Below are 20,473 nucleotides of genomic sequence, written 5' to 3'. Positions count from 1 at the left end.
CTAAGGGATATGGCAGATTTTACCATTGCAGATGTAAAAATATCACTGGCTGAGACATGGTTGATTTTACCAATGTAGACGTTGAATATCACTGGCTGAGACATGGTAGATTTTACCATTGTAGATGTAAAATATCACTGGCTGAGACATGGTAGATTTTACCATTGTAGACGTAGAATATCACTGGCTGAGACATGGTTGATTTTACCAATGTAGACGTTGAATATCACTGGCTGAGACATGGTAGATTTTACCATTGTAGATGTAAAATATCACTGACTGAGACATGGTAGATTTTACCATTGTAGATGTAAAATATCACTGGCTGAGACATGGTAGATTTTACCATTGTAGATGTAAAATATCACTGACTGAGACATGGTAGATTTTACCATTGTAGATGTAAAATATCACTGGCTGAGACATGGTAGATTTTACCATTGTAGATGTAAAATATCACTGGCTGAGACATGGTAGATTTTACCATTGTAGATGTAAAATATCACTGACTGAGACATGGTAGATTTTACCATTGTAGATGTAAAATATCACTGACTGAGACATGGTAGATTTTACCATTGTAGATGTAAAATATCACTGGCTGAGACATGGTAGATTTTACCATTGTAGATGTAAAATATCACTGGCTGAGACATGGTAGATTTTACCATTGTAGATGTAAAATATCACTGGCTGAGGTAGATTTTACCATGTAGATAAAATATCACTGATTTTACCATTGTAGATGTAAAATATCACAGACTGAGACATGGTAGATTTTACCATTGTAGATGTAAAATATCACTGACTGAGACATGGTAGATTTTACCATTGTAGATGTAAAATATCACTGGCTTAGACATGGTAGATTTTACCATTGTAGATGTAAAATATCACTGACTGAGACATGGTAGATTTTACCATTGTAGATGTAAAATATCACTGACTGAGACATGGTAGATTTTACCATTGTAGATGTAAAATATCACTGACTGAGACATGGTAGATTTTACCATTGTAGATGTAAAATATCACTGACTGAGACATGGTAGATTTTACCATTGTAGATGTAAAATATCACTGGCTGAGACATGGTAGATTTTACCATTGTAGATGTAAAATATCACTGGCTGAGACATGGTAGATTTTACCATTGTAGATGTAAAATATCACTGGCTGAGACATGGTAGATTTTACCATTGTAGATGTAAAATATCACTGGCTGAGACATGGTAAATTTCTTAGACATTGTTGTTTATGGCAGAGATATGTTTAACTATACAGTGATAGAAAAATGTATGTAATATTAGTGACACAAATATCGTGGATTTTACTGGGATAAAGGCAACAGTGAAATTTCTATCAGATTTTTTTTGTGTAATTCTATTGTACACTTTTCCAAGTAATTGCATCATTTATTATTTTCTTAAAAAATCACTTATTACAAAAATGTACAATAAATTGAGAAAAAACATATGTATTTTAAGTAGAAATATTTCAAGTTTCAAAACATTTTTTGTAGCATAAAGTGTTAAGGAAAAAGAACTTTACATAAATCAACCTTAACCATATATTTCTTTTGCAGATGGCAACATTAAATGGCTTACACACCACTAGGAATGGTACCACCAATGGGAATGTGGACCATGAGGAAACAAACGGTAGCAGTGCCCCCAAACGAAGGGGTAAAACACTTAGTGGTATCGGTCCTGATGGGTATCCCCGTTTACCTCCTATCAAGAAACCCATGTTGAAAATGGATGATCCATATGCAAACAGCAAATTGATGACATTCAGATTAGCCAATCACAAACAGGCATTGCTGATGCAGATTTTGTAAGTGTTTTATTTGATCATTTCAAATTAATTAGAAGTAATCAACTTTTCTTTAATGTTTTGTTAATTTTTCTCAATTGTCTAAGAAACACATACAAAATATGGTACCAGTACAACTAATATTTCTTAGAATTCCTCTATCTAAATGTTGAAAATTTGTCTTGATTGTTGTTAAACAATATTCTTGTTGGTTACATTGAACCAAATTAGAAAAAAGTAAAGAAATGATTTAGTCTTATCTTATGTATAGACTTGAATGTATTGTAAGATAACAATAGGAGTTAAGTGTAAACATGATTTGATTTGGAGAGAAATCTACTAAACACTTTATGTCCCTTCATTCACAGACATGATGATGCCATAAAGGCTTATGAAGAAACCAAAGAAATAAATGAAAAAGACACAGATCGGAAAGAAGATCCTGATTTTCCCCAAGAGGTATATAATCAGAATAAAATGAAATTCAAGAGAGTTTTTTTTTTTTGTTAAACTTTCCTGCTGTAGGTGTTGATACTGATCTAAAGTTTGATTGACAAATTGTTATGTATTTGCTGTTGGAAGGTTAAAAAATTGATACCATCATTTCAATCCTAAAATTTAATTAGTGTTTAAATGTAGTGATGATATATTGTAACCTTTATATTTTTTTCAAATTTTGGTTTTAATACAGTTCTATTTATTTTCTTTTTGGTGAAAATATATAGAAATATCCGTATCGCAAAAAATTTACACCTGATGATGAGTGTGGACGGAAATATTCTGTTTTACAGAAAACAGTTTCCATCATGATAATCTTCCAAGAAAGTTTTGTTGACATGTTTTTTCAGTATGATCCAGTAAATTGTCCTTATTAATTGTTGTCCCCACACAATGAATTTATAAAACTTATGTTTACATATTTTTATCTGTTTGTTGACAATTTCTACTATTCCTATAGCTTGACCCCAGAGCGGTTAGTCATCACTGGTCACATTATTTTGTGATAAACACACAATTTCAGCTTGTATCTGGCTTCAGTTTTTTCTGACATTCTTATGTTTCAGTTATGTAATATTTCAATAATGAAATAAGATTACAGAGACTGATTGATGTACACATATTATTTTTAAAAAATCTGATATTCGTAAAAATGACATCTCTTAGTTTCCAATAAATGAAAATCTATATTGAATTCAGAAAATTAAGAAGAAAATCATTAATTTGATTCTTCGACAAGAAAGAAAATCACCAAAGAAAAACACAAGCCAGAAATATGTTTTTGATGTTGTGATTTGATCACCGACATTTCTAGGATATGATACATCGTCCATTGCATGCTTCTATTTCACAAGACGTTTATGATAGATATTGTGTATCATTACACATTAGAAGTCACACCACAAACAACGCCTAAATACATCATACACAGTCATCTGTCAGAATGACTTTACACCTGATCAACTTTCTTAGAATTATAAAGCAACAGTTCAATTTATGAACAAAACTTGAATGATTTAATTGAAAAAGAAAAGAAAAATTTTAAAAAACATGCTTATAATATAAAAGATGGTCTTTTATATATAAAATATATATATATATCAGTCAAATCAAGTTTTATATATATATATATATAAATAAAAATGATTTTTGACAAAAGTAATTTTGCATAACTGTATTAGATGGGTGCATAGTAACTGTATATATAAATATATATATATATATTTATATATAAATATATATATATATATAAATTTTTTAAGATAATCAGAGAATTTTATTAAGATGTCAGTGATTTAAAACTATACACTCACCCAACAGATGATGAGCAAAGAAAGGAGGATTCGGGTATGTTATACCTCATATGATCGTGTTTCCCTAACATCATTGCCTTTGCTTACCATACCTTTTCTGGTCATATCTCATTAATATTGATGCTAACCATATCTTCTTCATGTATGGTGACATACATGTATATATATTGATATCTTAAACACTTACTAGACTAATGTTTGCTATACTTAGTGCTTATATAGAAATCTTTGCTAACATATATTTTGTGCAAGTCGTCTGTAGTCCAATTATGTCACATTTTCTTTCCGTTAAGAAATGTATATTTACCCAAATCCACAGATCATTAACCATGTTATGTAATTTGAGAAACAATTTAAGAAATCATATTCACGTCTGTGCCTATATTTTCTGCACTGTATAAATTTTTTGGTTAATGTGTACAACAGGGCGGAGTTATTTTCACATCTTAATTAAATGTCATGTTTAATATTATCACATTCCACATCATGTAAATTTTGTTATTGTCACTTATCATTTACATAGTTTTAACAAGTTAAGTAGATATGAACTGATCTGGTTATTATCAGTCAATGTCATATCAATGTGAAATTACCTAGAATTTCGGAAACAAATGTGACATTTCTGTTGAACTATTCTTTGGCTTATCTTATTAACTTCATCAACCAAGTTTTCAATCATGTCTGTCAATCATGTCTAATCTATCTAGTCCTATACCTCAATACTTAGTAAGAGCTTTTTGTTCATGTTTGATGCCAGATTTTGGTCAGAAATGAAAGGACAATGGGTGACATACAATACTCAACTCATCCATTTGATTATGCCATAACATTCATATAAAAGTTTTGTATTTTATTTCATCAGCTCCAAATTAACAGTAACCCTAATGTTTATCTCTATGGGTCCGAGGACTCTTGGTGCTGTCTTCAAGCTCTATTCACATTATCTCTTTTCCCTACAAACCTCAGTCTGTAATGTGTTAAAATTTGTGATCTTTTCTGATCCTTTGACTTTCAGAACTGCACACTTCTACCATCAGTTATCTTTTTAATAGTACTATTATAATTTTCAAAATTCAGACTTCTTTCATTTAGTGGTATATTACCATATTTATCCCCAAATTAACCTCCTCGCCTAGCATAAAAGTTTGGAATTAAAGTTTGGGGAAGGCTTATTTGTGAACTTCTTTAGTGTTCAAATTAATAATTCTGCAAAATTGAAGGAGGTTGATTTGTAGGCAGTAGCATATTTGTGTATAGATATGATGCTTGAATCTGCTTAAAATGTAATTTTTATGCTAAAGCATCAGACACTTTGTAGAAAACTTGAATGAGAGATTTTTTGGGGTTTAGAGAGTACTGGTGAGGTCACTTGATATTGTTTTGTTTATAAAACGGTATAAAATAAAGATCAAGAATCATTGTATACTATGTAATATAGGGGAGTTAAAATCTAGGGTACCTGATCAGTATACTATGTAATATAGGGGAGTTTAAATCTAGGGTGCCTGATCAGTATACTATGTAATATAGGGGAGTTTAATTCTAGGGTGCCTGATCAGGCGGTTATTGGTGCATAATTTAGTTGGATAACTTCCAACGACGTGGTCCTTTTTTATTTGACAATCTGCCAAATTTAACTTAAAACATTTAAACCATACATGTATTCAACACCTAAAATGTATAATGGAATTGTTAAACTTTCAATACAGGAACAGTTCAAATTTATTTGTAGAGGGCAAAGGATACAAAAAAAATCTTGGGTTTTTCATAGTTTAAACCAGAGAAAAATATTGGTACTTAAAATTTTGAATCTGGTATTTCAATGGTTTTTTTTTTTTTGGGGGGGGGTATTTTAACAGAATTTGTGGTAAAATTCTTCATCTAGTCACAATTTAATCCATTAATCTTTCACAATAAACCTGTCAACGTTAGCACACATGGTTTTTGTTAGTAATGTCTTGCAATGTTGTTTGCCAAAAATTTAGCATTTTAGTCACAAATGAACTATTGCTGTTGTTATCAGTGTGTACAGTGTCTGTCAGCTTCTTGGCAAGTACCTCTAAAGGATATGAGTTCATACTCATATACATTTTAAATGTATTCCCCATGTCAAAAAGTGGTTGTTGCAAATAATCTATTTTTAGGTTTTGAGCAAATTCTGACAAAATACATACAAATATTATGATTATATCAAAGAGTCAAAGTTCAATAGCTGCATTTTGAGATAGCCATTTCTGGAGTGGGTTTTGTGATTAGTTTCAGCATTTTTTTTTGTTTTATTAGCCCTTGTTGGTCAATGGCAAACGAGTGTTTAATCAATGATACTTGCTTAATTCAAGATTACTGAAATATTTTTACATCTCAAATATAGTTCCATCTTTTTCTGTACAGACATTTAAAAGCAATTTTTAGATATTAAAAGAATGTCACACAGTTATAACTGAGTCTCAACTGGATATCTGATGACAGTTTAGGTGATAACACTACCAAAAGGTCTGAGCAAGCTTTTTTCAACCTTGAAGTATTTAGGGGGTTGGAAATAAAGGAAACTTACTTATGATATTTGATGGCATCTTTCTCTTTATTTCCATCAATCACCATAAAATAATGCATTGATACTTGAAATTCCCCCACTGCTGACTATCAATTGCACAGGCCTGAAATTCCAAGGGCTAATAAAATTGTAATGTCATGTGACTGAAGTGACTAAAACTCAAGAAAAGTTTCGGATCTAACTCAAATGGTGGCTATTGAACATGTTCAAGACTTTAAAAAAAAATGGAATAAAAATTATATAAAGTATACAGATCCTATTCTTTATATACTGACATGATTTATTTGAATAACGAAGATAAAAAAGGGAAAGTGAAACTGAAATAATACATGTACTAGAATTATACTTCATATATAAAAAATGTTAGTAAAAATTATCAACATGTTTGTTTAGTAAGGTTTTATTGAAAAATGATAAAGAAAAAGAAAAAGTAAGCCTCTCCACTTCATCAATATATTATGTGATGTTTAGCTAAACTACCAGTACCTAAGAAAGTGTGTGGAGGCAGGGCCAGTGACTCCTATGCAGCCTGAGTGGAATGCTCAGATTCTGAAGATGGTCCCAGAACGTTTACAAAAGTCGGCCATGCTAAAGGAAGTTATCAAGGAACTCTTTGATGAGGTCAAGGTCGACTTCAAGTCCAGTATGAAAAAATCTATGGGTAAATACAACAATTATCATGTTTATAGATATCATACAGCTGATCAGTCTGGTTGGAGTCTTATTGGAATTTTTTTTAAGAGGTATTTTTTTCTTCTGTCTGTTTGTACTTTCTAATAGTTTTAATCCCAAAATTTCTGAGCAACTGAGTATCATAAAATGAAAATTCTTATGTATATGTAATGTGACATATATGTGTGTCACAGATTACGTACTGATCTACAAGGTCAAGGTCATAGCAAGAGGGTAAAAGTCAACTCAATACACCCCTTTTCCAAACTGTGAATAAAAAATGGACAGAATCACTCTACATTTCTGACGAACATCTCTTTTTTTTGTGACAAGTAAATATCACAATTTCAAAACATATTTGCTCACCCATGGTTTGAACACTTCTTAGCTATTTCTATCAATATTTTTGTTCTGTTTAAATTTGGTTTATTGCATTAGGGATGAAAATAAAATAGCAGTTAAGGATGCTGTTGCTTTTTTGTCCAAATGCTAATGAGCCTAAGATCTATCAATTGAATATCATTAACTATCAGAAAAACAGTTTACTCTCAAACTGCTTCATCCATTTACCTGTCAGTAAATATATTTCTCTGCTCTTCTAACAGTACAACATGTACTGGTCAAGCCTGAGGTCAAGGGACTGGACAATGAGGAGGCTGGACCCCCACCACAGGAACCAAGGTCAGAGCAAATTAATAGATACTTATTACATTAAAAGTTCTTGTACAAAATCAATTTGAAATGTTTTTCAATTGCTCTTCACATAATAACAAAATGGAAACTGTCACCTGGAAATTTGTTTATAATTTTGTGAAAAATGTGCAAGAGTGAAATTTCCTAAAATTCTTTTAAAATATTCATGATTTTGATTGTCTCAATTAATTTCTGTAATTTGTGGATTAAAAAACACCGAAAGCCATCATCAGAAATGGAATCAATGAGTTTAAAGGACTATTATGAGAGATGAAAGAAACTTACTGGACCATGTTTTCATTGACAGTGGACTAGATTTCTCTCGTCCTTGGCATGAGAGTTATGTCCAGTCCAAGGAGGTCATTCTGGAAAACTTGCATGTCTTACACCCCTCTATGCAGACCGTTCTAAACATGTGTCAAACAACCCTTGGGAACCTCATCCTGGTGGACTGCTCCAACATGAGGTAAAACACACATGGAGTTGTTGCCTGACAAGGCTGAAACCTGTTGCTGTTAATATTCATGATCCCTATGTTTTTTTTGCAATGCTAGTGATTTATCTACTTCAATAGTATTTCATTGATACTATAAAATGAGTGGAAACCATGAAAAATAAATCAACTATATGTAGAGCACAGACCTCTTTCAAAATTGTTGTTGGAGTCAGTTTTAGATAATAGGTTGTAGGTTACTTTTATTAATCACAATGAACATATTATTCAGATACCTTCCCCATATAACATTCAAAATTGCCTTTTAATGTTAAATTATATATCTTGTTTTTTTTTAAGACTGTACAATTCTGTAGGCTTTTTGAATCAAGAGTACCCACAAAATCAATGGAAAGAACTCTCCCACAAAATGTATGATTTACAGAACCTTAGTTTTGCCCCATGACAACATTGTCCTTAGTTTAGTGTTTAATGTACTGTTCCTTTTCAGAGCACGTGGAGCAGTGGAGTTTGAATCCATGAAAAATAATATCCAACTTGACCTTGAAAAAATGGAGGACAAACTTATGCACAGGTAAATGTGACTTAGTTATTAATTAAAATTGGATTAATAGGGAACAATAGATATGTTTTAACCTATTTTGAAAAATCAAGAAAAGTAGAAAAATTATTTTTCCAAAAATTGTATTTAAACTTATATTTATAACTATATATAAAATTTATATTATTTGGCTCCTTGTCAGTCTCAATTAAAAATGTGACCTTTCTTTATAGCTGGTTTCCAACCATCATCAATGTGTTTGCTGACAAAGTGACATTTGTTCCTCCAAAGGCAGAGAAAACCGACTCCTTTTACAGCAGTGTGACTACCCTAATATCTAACCAGGTAAAGAATTGTGATATCTAAACTAGATGTTTTAAGAATTTTCTAAGATTTGATTACTGTGTTTTAAAATTACCTGTAATAATGTTCTGAGATTATTGTTTTTTTTTTGTTTGAAAGAAAAAATGTTCCAGAATAAGTGAGATTGTTGTCACTTCAGATTTATTTTTATGTCCTTTTGCGAAATGTGTGTAACATTAGGTATCATATGTCTGTCTGTCAATAGGACTGTTAGAGATTGTAATTAGTTCTGATACCACCAATCCCTCACTAGTCATTCAACTTCACATACAGATTTATAGGAACACTTCACCACAACACATGAAGGCCACTCTAATTCAGTATTTTCTGTTTCAATGAATTTGGTTTAACTTTGTGTCGTTCTCAATTTGCATGAAGTCTAACTCATTTTGCCTGAAAGCGGGATGTAAAACACATATATGATTTTCATCATTTTTAAGTATTTTTTCTTTTATATACATTATATTTATATTTTGTTTCAGCTCAAAAATCTACTGGAGCGTACAGTCCATGCATTTGTTGACCTGTTCAATCCAAATGACAAATCACACCTCCCCCAAATGAAAATGGAGCTGACTTTTGATGACCAAAAGATGCAGTTTTATCCTCCTAAGGAAGACTTGGAGGAAACTGTTCTGTTTGTAGTCAAGCAAGTTTGTAAGACCATGCAGCAGGTACCAACAGTCCAGTCTTGGCTAGCAGGGGGCAGCACTGTCAACCACACTGATGTTACAATTGCGAAACACATTCTGGATGCAGCCAACCAGAAACTTAAGGAGGCTGTCAAGCTGAATTTTGAGGCACCCCAAGCACATTTGGAGTCGTTTAGTAAGTTACCTCTCACATATGTGATATTGAGAAGTATTGTCTATAACAGTAATATCTAGAAGTTATCATAATGTTCTGTGTGTCTAGAACAGTAATATCTAGAAGTTATCATAATGTTCTGTGTGTCTATAACAGTAATATCTAGAAGTTCTTGGTGTTTTACCTAGTTATTTGAATTAAGTTTGACTACTACTGAAGTACTGTACTAATCAATGACAGAAGTTAATTAATTGAATTTTGGCGTGATTCCTGTGTACTGTTGGAGATGAAAATTACCACCTTATAAACAAAACTGAACACTTAAAGCAATGCTGAATTTTTTCCATTCCAGTTCAGCGTTATGACTACATCGTCAATGGCGAGGCTCTTGCTGAAATCCACGAATATGTGAAGCACGAGCACACCTTTGCCGAATACCAAGAGGTAGGTCTATATGGAATGGTTGTGAAAACTTAACCTGTATCTTATTTACGAAATGGAAATATCATGTTTTTAACAGAAAATGTTCTTCAGCATTCAGAACCTTAACTGTCTGTGGAAAATGATGTGAAATGTTTGTTATACAATAGTGAATGGTAAAAAGTTCTGACTTTGTAATACAACAAAAATATAAAAAGTCAAGGTCAATGTCCCATAAAATGGCAGTGACATGTCCAATGATAATTGTTCGTATGCTTGAACTGGAATCAGTAATATATGACATAAATGCCTTGTCAATTGTAGGGTGAATTTTTGTCAGCTAAATTTCAGACTTATCAAATGATATAGATATATCTATTCGTAACTTTTGTATAAAAAATTTTGTTGTCATTTCTAAACAGCAAATCGAGAAGTATCGAAATGTAGCACGTGAGATTATGGGTTTGCCAAGTATTGAGCACTTTGATATGATCCGCCTTGACTGCGAGGATCTCAAGCGAGGTCTTGCTGAGGCTGCTAGGGGTCTGGCTGATGAACTTCTGAAGAAGGTGTCCAATGATCACAGGCAGGAAAACATGAGGTCAGTGTTTGAAAAAGTGCCTTTTTAATCCTCAATGTAACTAAACTAAGTAAAAATAACAAAAAATAAATTTGTCGTTTGACTTTCTAGAAAGTGTCTCATATTCTAATGATTTCATTATCAACTACCTAAAAATATAGCTTTCTTAAATATCAGAATATTGACAGACAAATTTTATATGATGTAAACACTGACAAACTCATTTGGTTGCAGTATTTGCCAAGAGTTCACAACAATGAGAGACCGTGCCCTACAGGACCCAGAGACCACAGAACAACTGATGGACATGATGACGTTCATAGGCAATGCCAGAACTGTTGGAATGGTTGACTTGAACACACGGATAGCTGATTCTAAAAACAGGCTGGCTTACCTTATTGATGTGTACATGTTTCCACCTGAAGATATCAACCTCAACTGTGAGGTGCTCACCTGGCCGAAACGTATCAACCCAGTTTTTGACGACCACGATGATGTAAGAATGGAATGCTTCATGATGTGATAAAACAAATCTTAATGTACCTTGTTTTCCTGAAGATGTTTCATTATCATCAAGTACTTGGACAGGATCTTTGATCTTTAACAATTACTCAAAAATGTATATGAATTTTTACTGTGAAATTATCAGAAATTTTGACCATATGTTTATGGATTGATTTGACCTTCAACCTGTATGTATGATATGTTTAACCCACACCATGAATTCATGTCTCATTTAGACTAAACTCTAACCAGTTTTTAATCTTTACCTTATAGTCATTAATATGCATGACCTTTAACCCTTTATTTATATATGTATGACCTTTAACTCCTGACTGTATTTGATATTGACCTTGTTCTCATGAACATGCATTACCTTGTTAGCTGGTGGAACAGTCTAAGATCAGTGGTGAAAAGCAACTGTTAGAGAAACGAGAGAAGGTAATACTGGAGCTGGAGAAATTACGTCAGCGTGTGGATGAGTTTAACGACTATGGAGAGTTGGACATGATGCAGCAGTATGTTCAAGATGTCCGTCTCGTACAGAAACGTCTGGCTGACGTCACTGAACAGATCACTTGGATCAACAAGGTATGGCTGTTAGAACGAGTTAGTGACAACCATTCAAATCACAATGACCTTCAGCAAACTGAACCTAAGACTCTCAATGCATGAAGATGAATTAATTTTTTATGCTTCATATTCAATTTCCAAGGCTTGCCATGATTGTGGTGCCTTTATGTTTTTGAGGTAATACTTAGATGATGTCTTTCTTGTAAAATAATTGAGCTTTGAAATGCCAGTTGTGCTATCTCTCTGAGTTTAGATTTGAATAAATTTTGCTTTTTTGTCAAACTGTTGATATAAGAGGATGTAACTGTTTTGTAGGAGGAGCTCCTGTTTAAGTATCCTGTTTCGACCTACCCAGATGTAGATGACATCACAAGTGCTGTGGATCCATTCCAGAGATTATTCAATGTGGTACTACGCTGGCAAAAAGCAGAGAAAAAGTAGGGAAAAATTCAAAATATTGATATCTAAATCATATTTACCCTTGAAACATATTCTGGAAAGAAAAGTGATATTAAATCAAATGTTTAATGATTCTTGAGGATAGGGATATGATATTAACATGATTAAAATAATATTAAAACTGACAGCAGGCCATCTACTTTAAATATATTGTATATTAAGTTTGGGGGATTCAAACTTAAGCACATTTCAATCAATAAGGCTTGTATTGGAACATATTCCCACTGTCACTGCTTTGTCCACAGGTGGATGGATGGCTCTTTCCTGGATCTGGATGCAGAGGTAGTTGATGCTGAGGTTGATGAGTACAACAGAGAGTTGTACAAGATTCAAAAAGTGTTCAACACACGCCTGAAGAAGCTACAGATTGAGGTCGACGACCGTAACAGAGACAGAAAGAAACGTCGACGTGGTGCAGAGGAAAGTGGTGAGGAGATCAAACCTGAAGACCAAGACGAAGTTTTACACCCACCACAGGCTGTGACTGTGTGTGCCAATGTCATGGACAGCATGAGGGATTTTAAGGTCAGAATCATATACAACAGGATCTTTATTACTACTTAAATCTTTAAAAAAACTGAAACGGTTGGAAAAATCTCACTTGATGCTTATACAGAAACATTTATTGATGGAAATTTTAGAATTTTTATGAATGTTAACCTACAGGTCATTGATAGTTCACACTAATATGATTAAATATGGTTTTGACAAGTCAATATTCCAAAAGTTTCAATAAAGAAAATTGGTGTTCTCAACCTAACAGGTGTAGTGTCATTTACTTGTAGTAAAACAACAAAATTTTCAGTCTTTATCTTCGACTCACTATGTATCTTTAATTACCAGTTATGTTATTGTATAAAGTAAGACATGATAAAATGATGGTGACAAATTCTTGAGTCAGAATTTGTATGCTAATTTCTATGATCTTGTTTGCAGGATGTGATCCCAGTGATCAGCATTATGTGTAACAGAGGTATGAGAGCTCGCCATTGGAAGGATATGTCTGATATTGCTGGCTTTGATCTAACGCCTAACTCTGGAACAACACTCCGAAAAGTCCTCAAATTTGAGCTTGATTCACACATGGAGAAGTTTGAAGGGATCAGTGCTGCAGCCACCAAAGTAAGTGAAAATTTTCCCAAACATCTGTCACTTCTTACTTACATGCATGTTTGCCTAAAATGAAAATATGAAAAAAATCATCTTGGTTTTGAAAGACATGAAAACAATTTGTAAACATAGATACTGTATGAAGCTTAATGAAAATAATTCTATTTTTCCTTTGATATTTCTAGTTTAATTTTTGTCAGTGGCTGTCTGAATTTCATTTTGAATGACATAACATATTTCAGTGAATTTATTAAATAGAAATTTTAGCAATGTCTTATTGTTGATGGTACCGTATATGTATTGAAATGAGTGTTTTTGTTGACATATTTGTGCTTCAGTTACTCAAATCATTATAAATATGCAAATTAGATAATTGAGAAGCAAGATATTAACAGGCTCATTGCATTTTGATGGATAAAGAAATTATATTTTGATTGCCCTGATAGGAACACTCCCTGGAGAAAGCCATGGTGAAGATGATGGAGGATTGGGATGCTGTAGACTTCAATCTTATCGCCTATCGAGACACGGGTATAAGCATTTTGTCCTCCGTTGATGATATTCAGACCATTCTTGACGATCAGATTGTAAAGACACAGACAATGCGAGGCTCACCATTCATCAAACCATTTGAAAAGGAAATCAAGGTAAGTGGGCAGTTCACAGACTATATAACATTACAGTGAACTTTATATAGTCTGACACGTTATATAAACAGACCTTCACTTTAAAATGTCTAAATTTCTGCATTACTTCATTACATTTCATTATAGACTTTTCAAACCCCTGTATAATGTGGACATCTGTAAAAACCAGACCTTCAGTTAGGCCCCACTGTACACATTTCTGTGTAACCCTGTATATTCTGGACACCTAACTTTTATGTAAGATATTTTATATACTGACTCATGAATTATGTAAAGCTGATGTGTTGATTAAATAAAACTGTCATTTATTGGTTGGTTTGTAGGAGTGGGAGGAGCGTCTGATCCGTATCCAGGATACCACAGATGAGTGGTTGAAGGTGCAGGCTCAATGGCTGTATCTGGAGCCAATCTTCTCCTCAGAAGACATTATGAGTCAGATGCCCGAGGAGGGCCGTCTCTTCACCATTGTTGACAAGAACTGGAAAGACATTATGAAACATACAGTCAAGGATCCCAAGGTGATCACCATATTAAGGGGCAATAACTCAGTTCTCGATCAGATCACCATGTTGAGTGGGAGTTACACAGATCTCCATCAGATCAGAGTATTGAGGGGCAGTGACCCTTTCCATCAGTTCACAATATTGTGGGGAAGTAACAAAGTTCTCCATCAGTTCAAAGTATTGAGGGGCAGTAACTCAGTTCTCCATTAGTTCACAATATTGTGGGGAAGTAAATCAGTTCTCCATCAGTTCACAGTATTGTGGGGAAGTAACTCAGTTCTCCATCAGTTCACAGTATTGAGGGGCAGTGACTAAGTTCTCCATCAGTTCACAATATTGTGGGGAAGTAAATCAGTTCTCCATCAGTTCAAAGTATTGAGGGGCAGTAACTCAGTTCTCCATTAGTTCACAATATTGTGGGGAAGTAACTAAGTTCTCCATCAGTTCACAGTATTGTGGGGAAGTAACTCAGTTCTCCATCAGTTCACAGTATTGAGGGGCAGTGACTAAGTTCTCCATCAGTTCACAATATTGTGGGGAAGTAAATCAGTTCTCCATCAGTTCAAAGTATTGAGGGGCAGTAACTCAGTTCTCCATTAGTTCACAATATTGAGTGGCAGTAACTCAGTTCTCCATCAGTTCACAGTATCGAGGGGCAGTAACTCAGTTCTCCATCAGTTCACAATTTTGAGGGGCAGTAACTCAGTTCTCCATCAGTTCACAATATTGAGGAGCAGTAACTCAGTTCTCCATTAGTTCACAATATTGAGTGGCAGTAACTCAGTTCTCCATCGGTTCACAGTATTAAGGGGCAGTAACTCAGTTCTCCATCAGTTCACAATTTTGAGGGGCAGTAACTCAGTTCTCCATCAGTTCACAGTATCAAGGGGCAGTAACTCAGTTCTCTATCAGTTCACAGTATTGAGGGGCAGTAACTCAGTTCTCCATCAGATCACATCAAGCCATATCATAGTTAAATAGATTGTATCATTTTATAATTCAGTGGTAGAATTTTATAATTTAAGAGTAGAATTTCATAATTTTAGTTGTTGTAGAAATCTCTAATTTACAATAGTTGATGGACCTGATTGATCTGTTTCTGTAATCTGGATGTACTACTATATAAACTGATAAATAGTTTGTAACATTTCATGTTAGAAAAGTCACTTACAAAAGCATTGATCTTAAAGAAAATTTAATGGCTTGTTTTCTATTTCAATAGGTACTTGTTGCTACGAATATGCCAGGACTTCTAGAAAAGTTGATAGACAGCAACGGTCTTCTAGATAAAATCAACAAAGGACTGAATGCATACCTAGAGAAAAAACGTCTGTTCTTCCCTAGATTCTTCTTTCTTTCCAACGATGAAATGTTAGAAATCTTGTCAGAAACAAAAGATCCGACTCGCGTACAACCTCATCTGAAAAAATGCTTTGAGGGAATTGCTAAGCTTCAGTTTGACAGCAAACTTGACATTCATGCCCTGTTCAGTAGTGAGGGTGAAAAAATCACACTTATTACGCCAATATCCACAAGCGAGGCTCGAGGTGCTGTGGAAAAATGGCTGCTGCAAGTGGAAGAGATTATGCTGAAGTCAATCAGGGCTGTGTGTGCAGATGCCATGGTGGTAAGAATCCTTACCCTTTATATTTCATGTGGGGCATATTAATTAAGCATTGTTTTCAAAATAAAGTCAGGTGTAGAAAACACATTCCATTCTATGTAAAGGATAACTTTGAACATTTCAAGTTGGCAAAGTCTATGGCTGTGAAATCATAGATATTTTTTTATTAAAATTTTGAATTTGTTAGGAAAATTTTGTCATGAAAAATTTTGTTTGAAATTTTGTTATTAGTAGTTTTATCAAGAGAATTGTTGTTTTACACTCCATACAGCTTATCAGTGAATACTCATAGGCAATGCAGAGATTATCATAGGCTCTCTTATTATTTGTCACATCCAGTAATTCTTAAAATTTTTAAAGCCCTAAGTAGCACTAAAAGGCATGATTCAACAAACAGTCTTATTATGGTAGTCACTAATTTTAGATTCATTATGAACTTGAAATATGAAAATTGAATAGAATTTGTCTGAGATATTTTCAGAACTGTAAAAGTTTTTGTGTTTTTAAACAGAGTCTTTATCTTGTTTGACTACATAAGATTGATTTTGTGCTTTTGTTTCAGGCTTATGCTAATGATGCCCGTGTTGATTGGGTGCGAGAATGGCCAGGACAGATTGTTCTGTGTGCTTCTCAGGCCTATTGGACCCGTGAGGTCCATGAAGCCATTCCTGGGGGTCCTGAGGGGCTCAAAGACTACTGGAATATGCTGCAGAAACAACTCAATGATATTGTCATTTTGGTGCGAGGAAAACTCTCAAAACAGATCAGAACATCTCTAGGAGCCCTTGTTGTGATAGACGTACATGCTCGTGACTCTGTTCTTGAAATGGCAGAAAAAGGTACAAAGTAATGTTTATTGTGACAGATACTTTTTCCAACTTTTTTTCTGTTTTACTTGGACGAAAAATCAGCTTTAATTAAGGAATAGACAAAATACAAAAACTTACATTTAATTTTTTTGCTCTTTTAGGTGTTTCCTCAGAAAACGATTTTAACTGGCTTGCCCAGTTGCGTTACTATTGGGAAGATGAGAACATGCGTGTAAGAATCACCAATGCTACTGTAAAGTATGCCTATGAGTACCTTGGCAATACTGGACGTCTTGTCATCACTCCCCTCACTGACAGATGCTATAGGACCCTGGTAGGGGCTTTCCACCTCAACCTCAATGGAGCTCCTGAAGGGCCTGCAGGCACTGGTAAAACAGAGACCACGAAGGATCTGGCCAAGGCTCTGGCTGTACAATGTGTTGTGTTCAACTGCTCTGATGGTCTCGACTATATTGCCATGGGCAAGGTTTGAAAATTTGTCAACTTCCTCTCATCTATCTAGTAATACTGAGCAGATTAAACAATAAAGTTTTAAGGCTTAGTTTCCCAAATCCAAACCATTGATTTCTTTGGGGTAAAATCACTAGCATTCATTTTTTATTTAGAAAGAGACCTCTCTATTACAGTCTCTCTTCCTGGCATGTTCATAACACCATCTATATACCTTGTTAGACTGGAATGATATTTCAACAAAATAATTATGATTGAGTTACTTCTGAATGTTCATTTGATACAGTTGAAGTCATCACAGCATCTACTGTAATTTCAGTTTTTCAAAGGACTGGCAGCTGCAGGAGCCTGGGCATGTTTTGATGAGTTCAACAGGATTGACCTGGAAGTGTTATCTGTTATTGCTCAACAGGTTTGGTTTTTTCTGTCTTTTGACATGCCACCATAGAACAATAAGAATAGATGATGACTGATAGAAATCAGCCACATATTATAGTTTACCAGTGGAACATGAATTTTTTGCTTAATCACGACAAACACTCAAAAAAATTTAGTTTTTGAAAATAATGCAAAATTTCTATTTACCAACTTCTTTCTATTATGGAATTCTTAACAAATGAATTAGTCACAACATTTTTTTGTTTTTTGAAGCCTAATAGCAAGACTTCTCTCTGTATCAGCCCTGTTATTTGGTACCATGGGTGTCTGGTTTAAACAGAATCCACAGTGTACAATATTATATAACTGGACTTCATTTATATCTTTTGTAAGATATATCGGGGGGAATAAAGGGTTGCATAATTCAATGCACGTTTTGGATTCTTGCTTTTTAAAACATTTCTTCAAAGATTCAACTTTTTGATAAAGATGGCTGCAAGGCTTAAAGAAAATGTCAGTGATAGCTAAATTATTTGACATGTTGATTTCATATACATGTTATATATATGTATAATTAAAAGATGAAATCAACAAGGTAGTTTGCTAACATTTTCAGACCTAACAGCCATCTTCAGGTGCTTGTTTTGTCTATGATTATATACGCCTTGTTCCTGAGATTTGCATGTATGAAAAAGTTACTTGTTCTACAAAGCTTTGTGTTTAATACAAACTGCAAGGAAAAAAATACATTTGATTCTCTTTATTACTCTTTCAGATTTTGTGCATCATTCGTGCTGTGCAAGCTCATGTGGACACATTTGTATTTGAGGGCACAGAGCTGAACCTGAATCCAAACTGTTATGTTTGTATCACCATGAATCCTGGTTATGCTGGCCGATCTGAACTGCCTGACAATCTGAAAGTCCTGTTCCGAACAGTGGCTATGATGGTACCTGACTATGCTATGATTGCTGAGATTTCTCTATACTCGTTTGGATTCCAGAATGCCAGAAATTTGTCAGTGAAAATTGTGACAGTATACAGGTTGTGTTCAGAGCAGCTGTCCTCACAATTTCACTACGATTATGGAATGAGAGCTGTCAAAGCTGTGTTATCTGCAGCCGGAAACCTTAAACTTCGATTTCCAGATGAGAATGAAGATATTCTTGTAAGTATTTGTTTATGGTTAATATCCCTTTACTTACATATAGATTTGCAGTTTATCCAGGTTTATCATTTAATACAGCCGTTAGTTATTTTCTCTATATGTGTATGAATCACATATTTATTATATGCACTACATGTCAGAGTTGAATTGCATGGAACAAAAACACCAAGCAGCTGTGACATCAGTGGCCACTTTAAACTCATCCCTTTAAAAAATTGTTTTAATCTTATGGAGCTTTATGTGTACCTAAATTGTAGTTATATTCTTTAATTTCAATTTCATTTTAAATTTTTGAATTGAAAGTAGGCATATATCAAAATTTATTTTGAACTTTCAGTTGCTGCGGTCCATCATTGATGTCAACTTACCAAAGTTCTTGGCTCATGACATTCCACTTTTCAATGGTATCATCTCTGATCTGTTCCCTGGGCTGTCCCTTCCGGAGGCAGACTATGATGTGTTTGTGGATGCAATGAAGACAATCTGCGCCAAAAAGAATCTTCAGTTTGTGGACTTCTTCAGGGAGAAAATCATTCAAACTTATGAGATGATGATCGTCCGACACGGGTAAAATAAAAATACAAAATCTTTTCCTATTCTGTCTTTTCTTTTCATAAATTTGCATGAGAAGTTATCACTTTACATTTATCCAGAACTATGTGATTTATGCTACATCATGTTTATAAATTCATTTAATAAAGTGCAACTCCTTAAGACATATAATGGATTTAAATCCATGGATTAAATGACCATCATTAAGCTCAAATTTTGAAATTATTGAAAATAAGCAACAACCTTGGAAAGAGCAACTATTAAAATTGTTTAGAAATACCTATTAAAATCCTATTAATTCACATTATGCATGTTAGCAGGGACATTCCCATCTAATAGACAATTTTAAGTCTAATAATTTCTCTAATTTTTGTGCCTTTATGACCTGATCCACTAGTTAAGCTGAGGAATGATTCTGGGTCTAGTTAAACCAATAACATTTCACAGTGATGGTAATATCCATTTTTCCTTTTTCAGTTTCATGTTGGTGGGAGAACCATTTGGTTGCAAGACAAAGGTGATAGAAACGTTGAGTGAGGGGATGACCCTTTTGTTTGAGCAAGGGGTTGAAGATTACAACAAAGTCTTCTTTCGTGTCATCAACCCGAAGGCTATCACCATGGGTCAGCTGTATGGTCAGTTCGATCCTGTATCCCACGAGTGGACAGATGGTATTATTGCCAACACTTTCCGAGAGTTTGCATCCACGGACACTCCTGACAGAAAGTGGGTCATTTTTGATGGACCAATTGATGCCTTGTGGATTGAAAACATGAACACTGTACTGGATGACAACAAGAAACTCTGTCTGATGAGTGGTGAGATTATCCAGATGTCAAATGAGATGAGTCTGATCTTTGAGACCATGGATCTCTCACAGGCCTCGGTAAGTTAGTGTGAATGTTTACAGATCTCTCACAGGCCTCGGTAAGTTTGTGTGAATGTTTACAGGTCTCTCACAGGCCTCG

The 20,473-nt window shown here is 34.1% G+C and overlaps 1 protein-coding gene across 1 annotated transcript in view; it reads left to right on the top strand.

Annotated features, from left to right (window-relative positions):
- The first annotated feature begins 1,585 nt into the window (after positions 1-1,585).
- LOC132560296 (dynein axonemal heavy chain 12-like) overlaps positions 1,586-20,473 on the top strand; it is a 42,731-nt gene continuing 23,843 nt past the window's right edge. The window contains exons 1-25 of the mRNA XM_060224963.1: positions 1,586-1,836; positions 2,184-2,274; positions 3,634-3,660; positions 6,652-6,841; positions 7,458-7,533; positions 7,853-8,011; positions 8,490-8,573; positions 8,774-8,885; positions 9,386-9,731; positions 10,063-10,154; positions 10,553-10,731; positions 10,945-11,206; positions 11,596-11,802; positions 12,100-12,221; positions 12,489-12,768; positions 13,180-13,365; positions 13,800-14,000; positions 14,324-14,518; positions 15,726-16,130; positions 16,690-16,966; positions 17,098-17,423; positions 17,727-17,819; positions 18,561-18,953; positions 19,291-19,520; positions 19,983-20,391. Coding sequence (XP_060080946.1) covers positions 1,586-1,836; positions 2,184-2,274; positions 3,634-3,660; positions 6,652-6,841; positions 7,458-7,533; positions 7,853-8,011; positions 8,490-8,573; positions 8,774-8,885; positions 9,386-9,731; positions 10,063-10,154; positions 10,553-10,731; positions 10,945-11,206; positions 11,596-11,802; positions 12,100-12,221; positions 12,489-12,768; positions 13,180-13,365; positions 13,800-14,000; positions 14,324-14,518; positions 15,726-16,130; positions 16,690-16,966; positions 17,098-17,423; positions 17,727-17,819; positions 18,561-18,953; positions 19,291-19,520; positions 19,983-20,391 — 5,193 coding nt within the window. The remainder of the gene's footprint in view (positions 1,837-2,183; positions 2,275-3,633; positions 3,661-6,651; positions 6,842-7,457; positions 7,534-7,852; positions 8,012-8,489; positions 8,574-8,773; positions 8,886-9,385; positions 9,732-10,062; positions 10,155-10,552; positions 10,732-10,944; positions 11,207-11,595; positions 11,803-12,099; positions 12,222-12,488; positions 12,769-13,179; positions 13,366-13,799; positions 14,001-14,323; positions 14,519-15,725; positions 16,131-16,689; positions 16,967-17,097; positions 17,424-17,726; positions 17,820-18,560; positions 18,954-19,290; positions 19,521-19,982; positions 20,392-20,473) is intronic.

Source organism: Ylistrum balloti, unplaced genomic scaffold (genome assembly GCF_031769215.1).
Source record: "Ylistrum balloti isolate Yb309-2 unplaced genomic scaffold, AGI_CSIRO_Ybal_v1 Utg371048, whole genome shotgun sequence".
NCBI lineage: Eukaryota > Metazoa > Mollusca > Bivalvia > Pectinida > Pectinidae > Ylistrum > Ylistrum balloti.
This window is presented reverse-complemented; position numbering and strand designations above follow the sequence as displayed.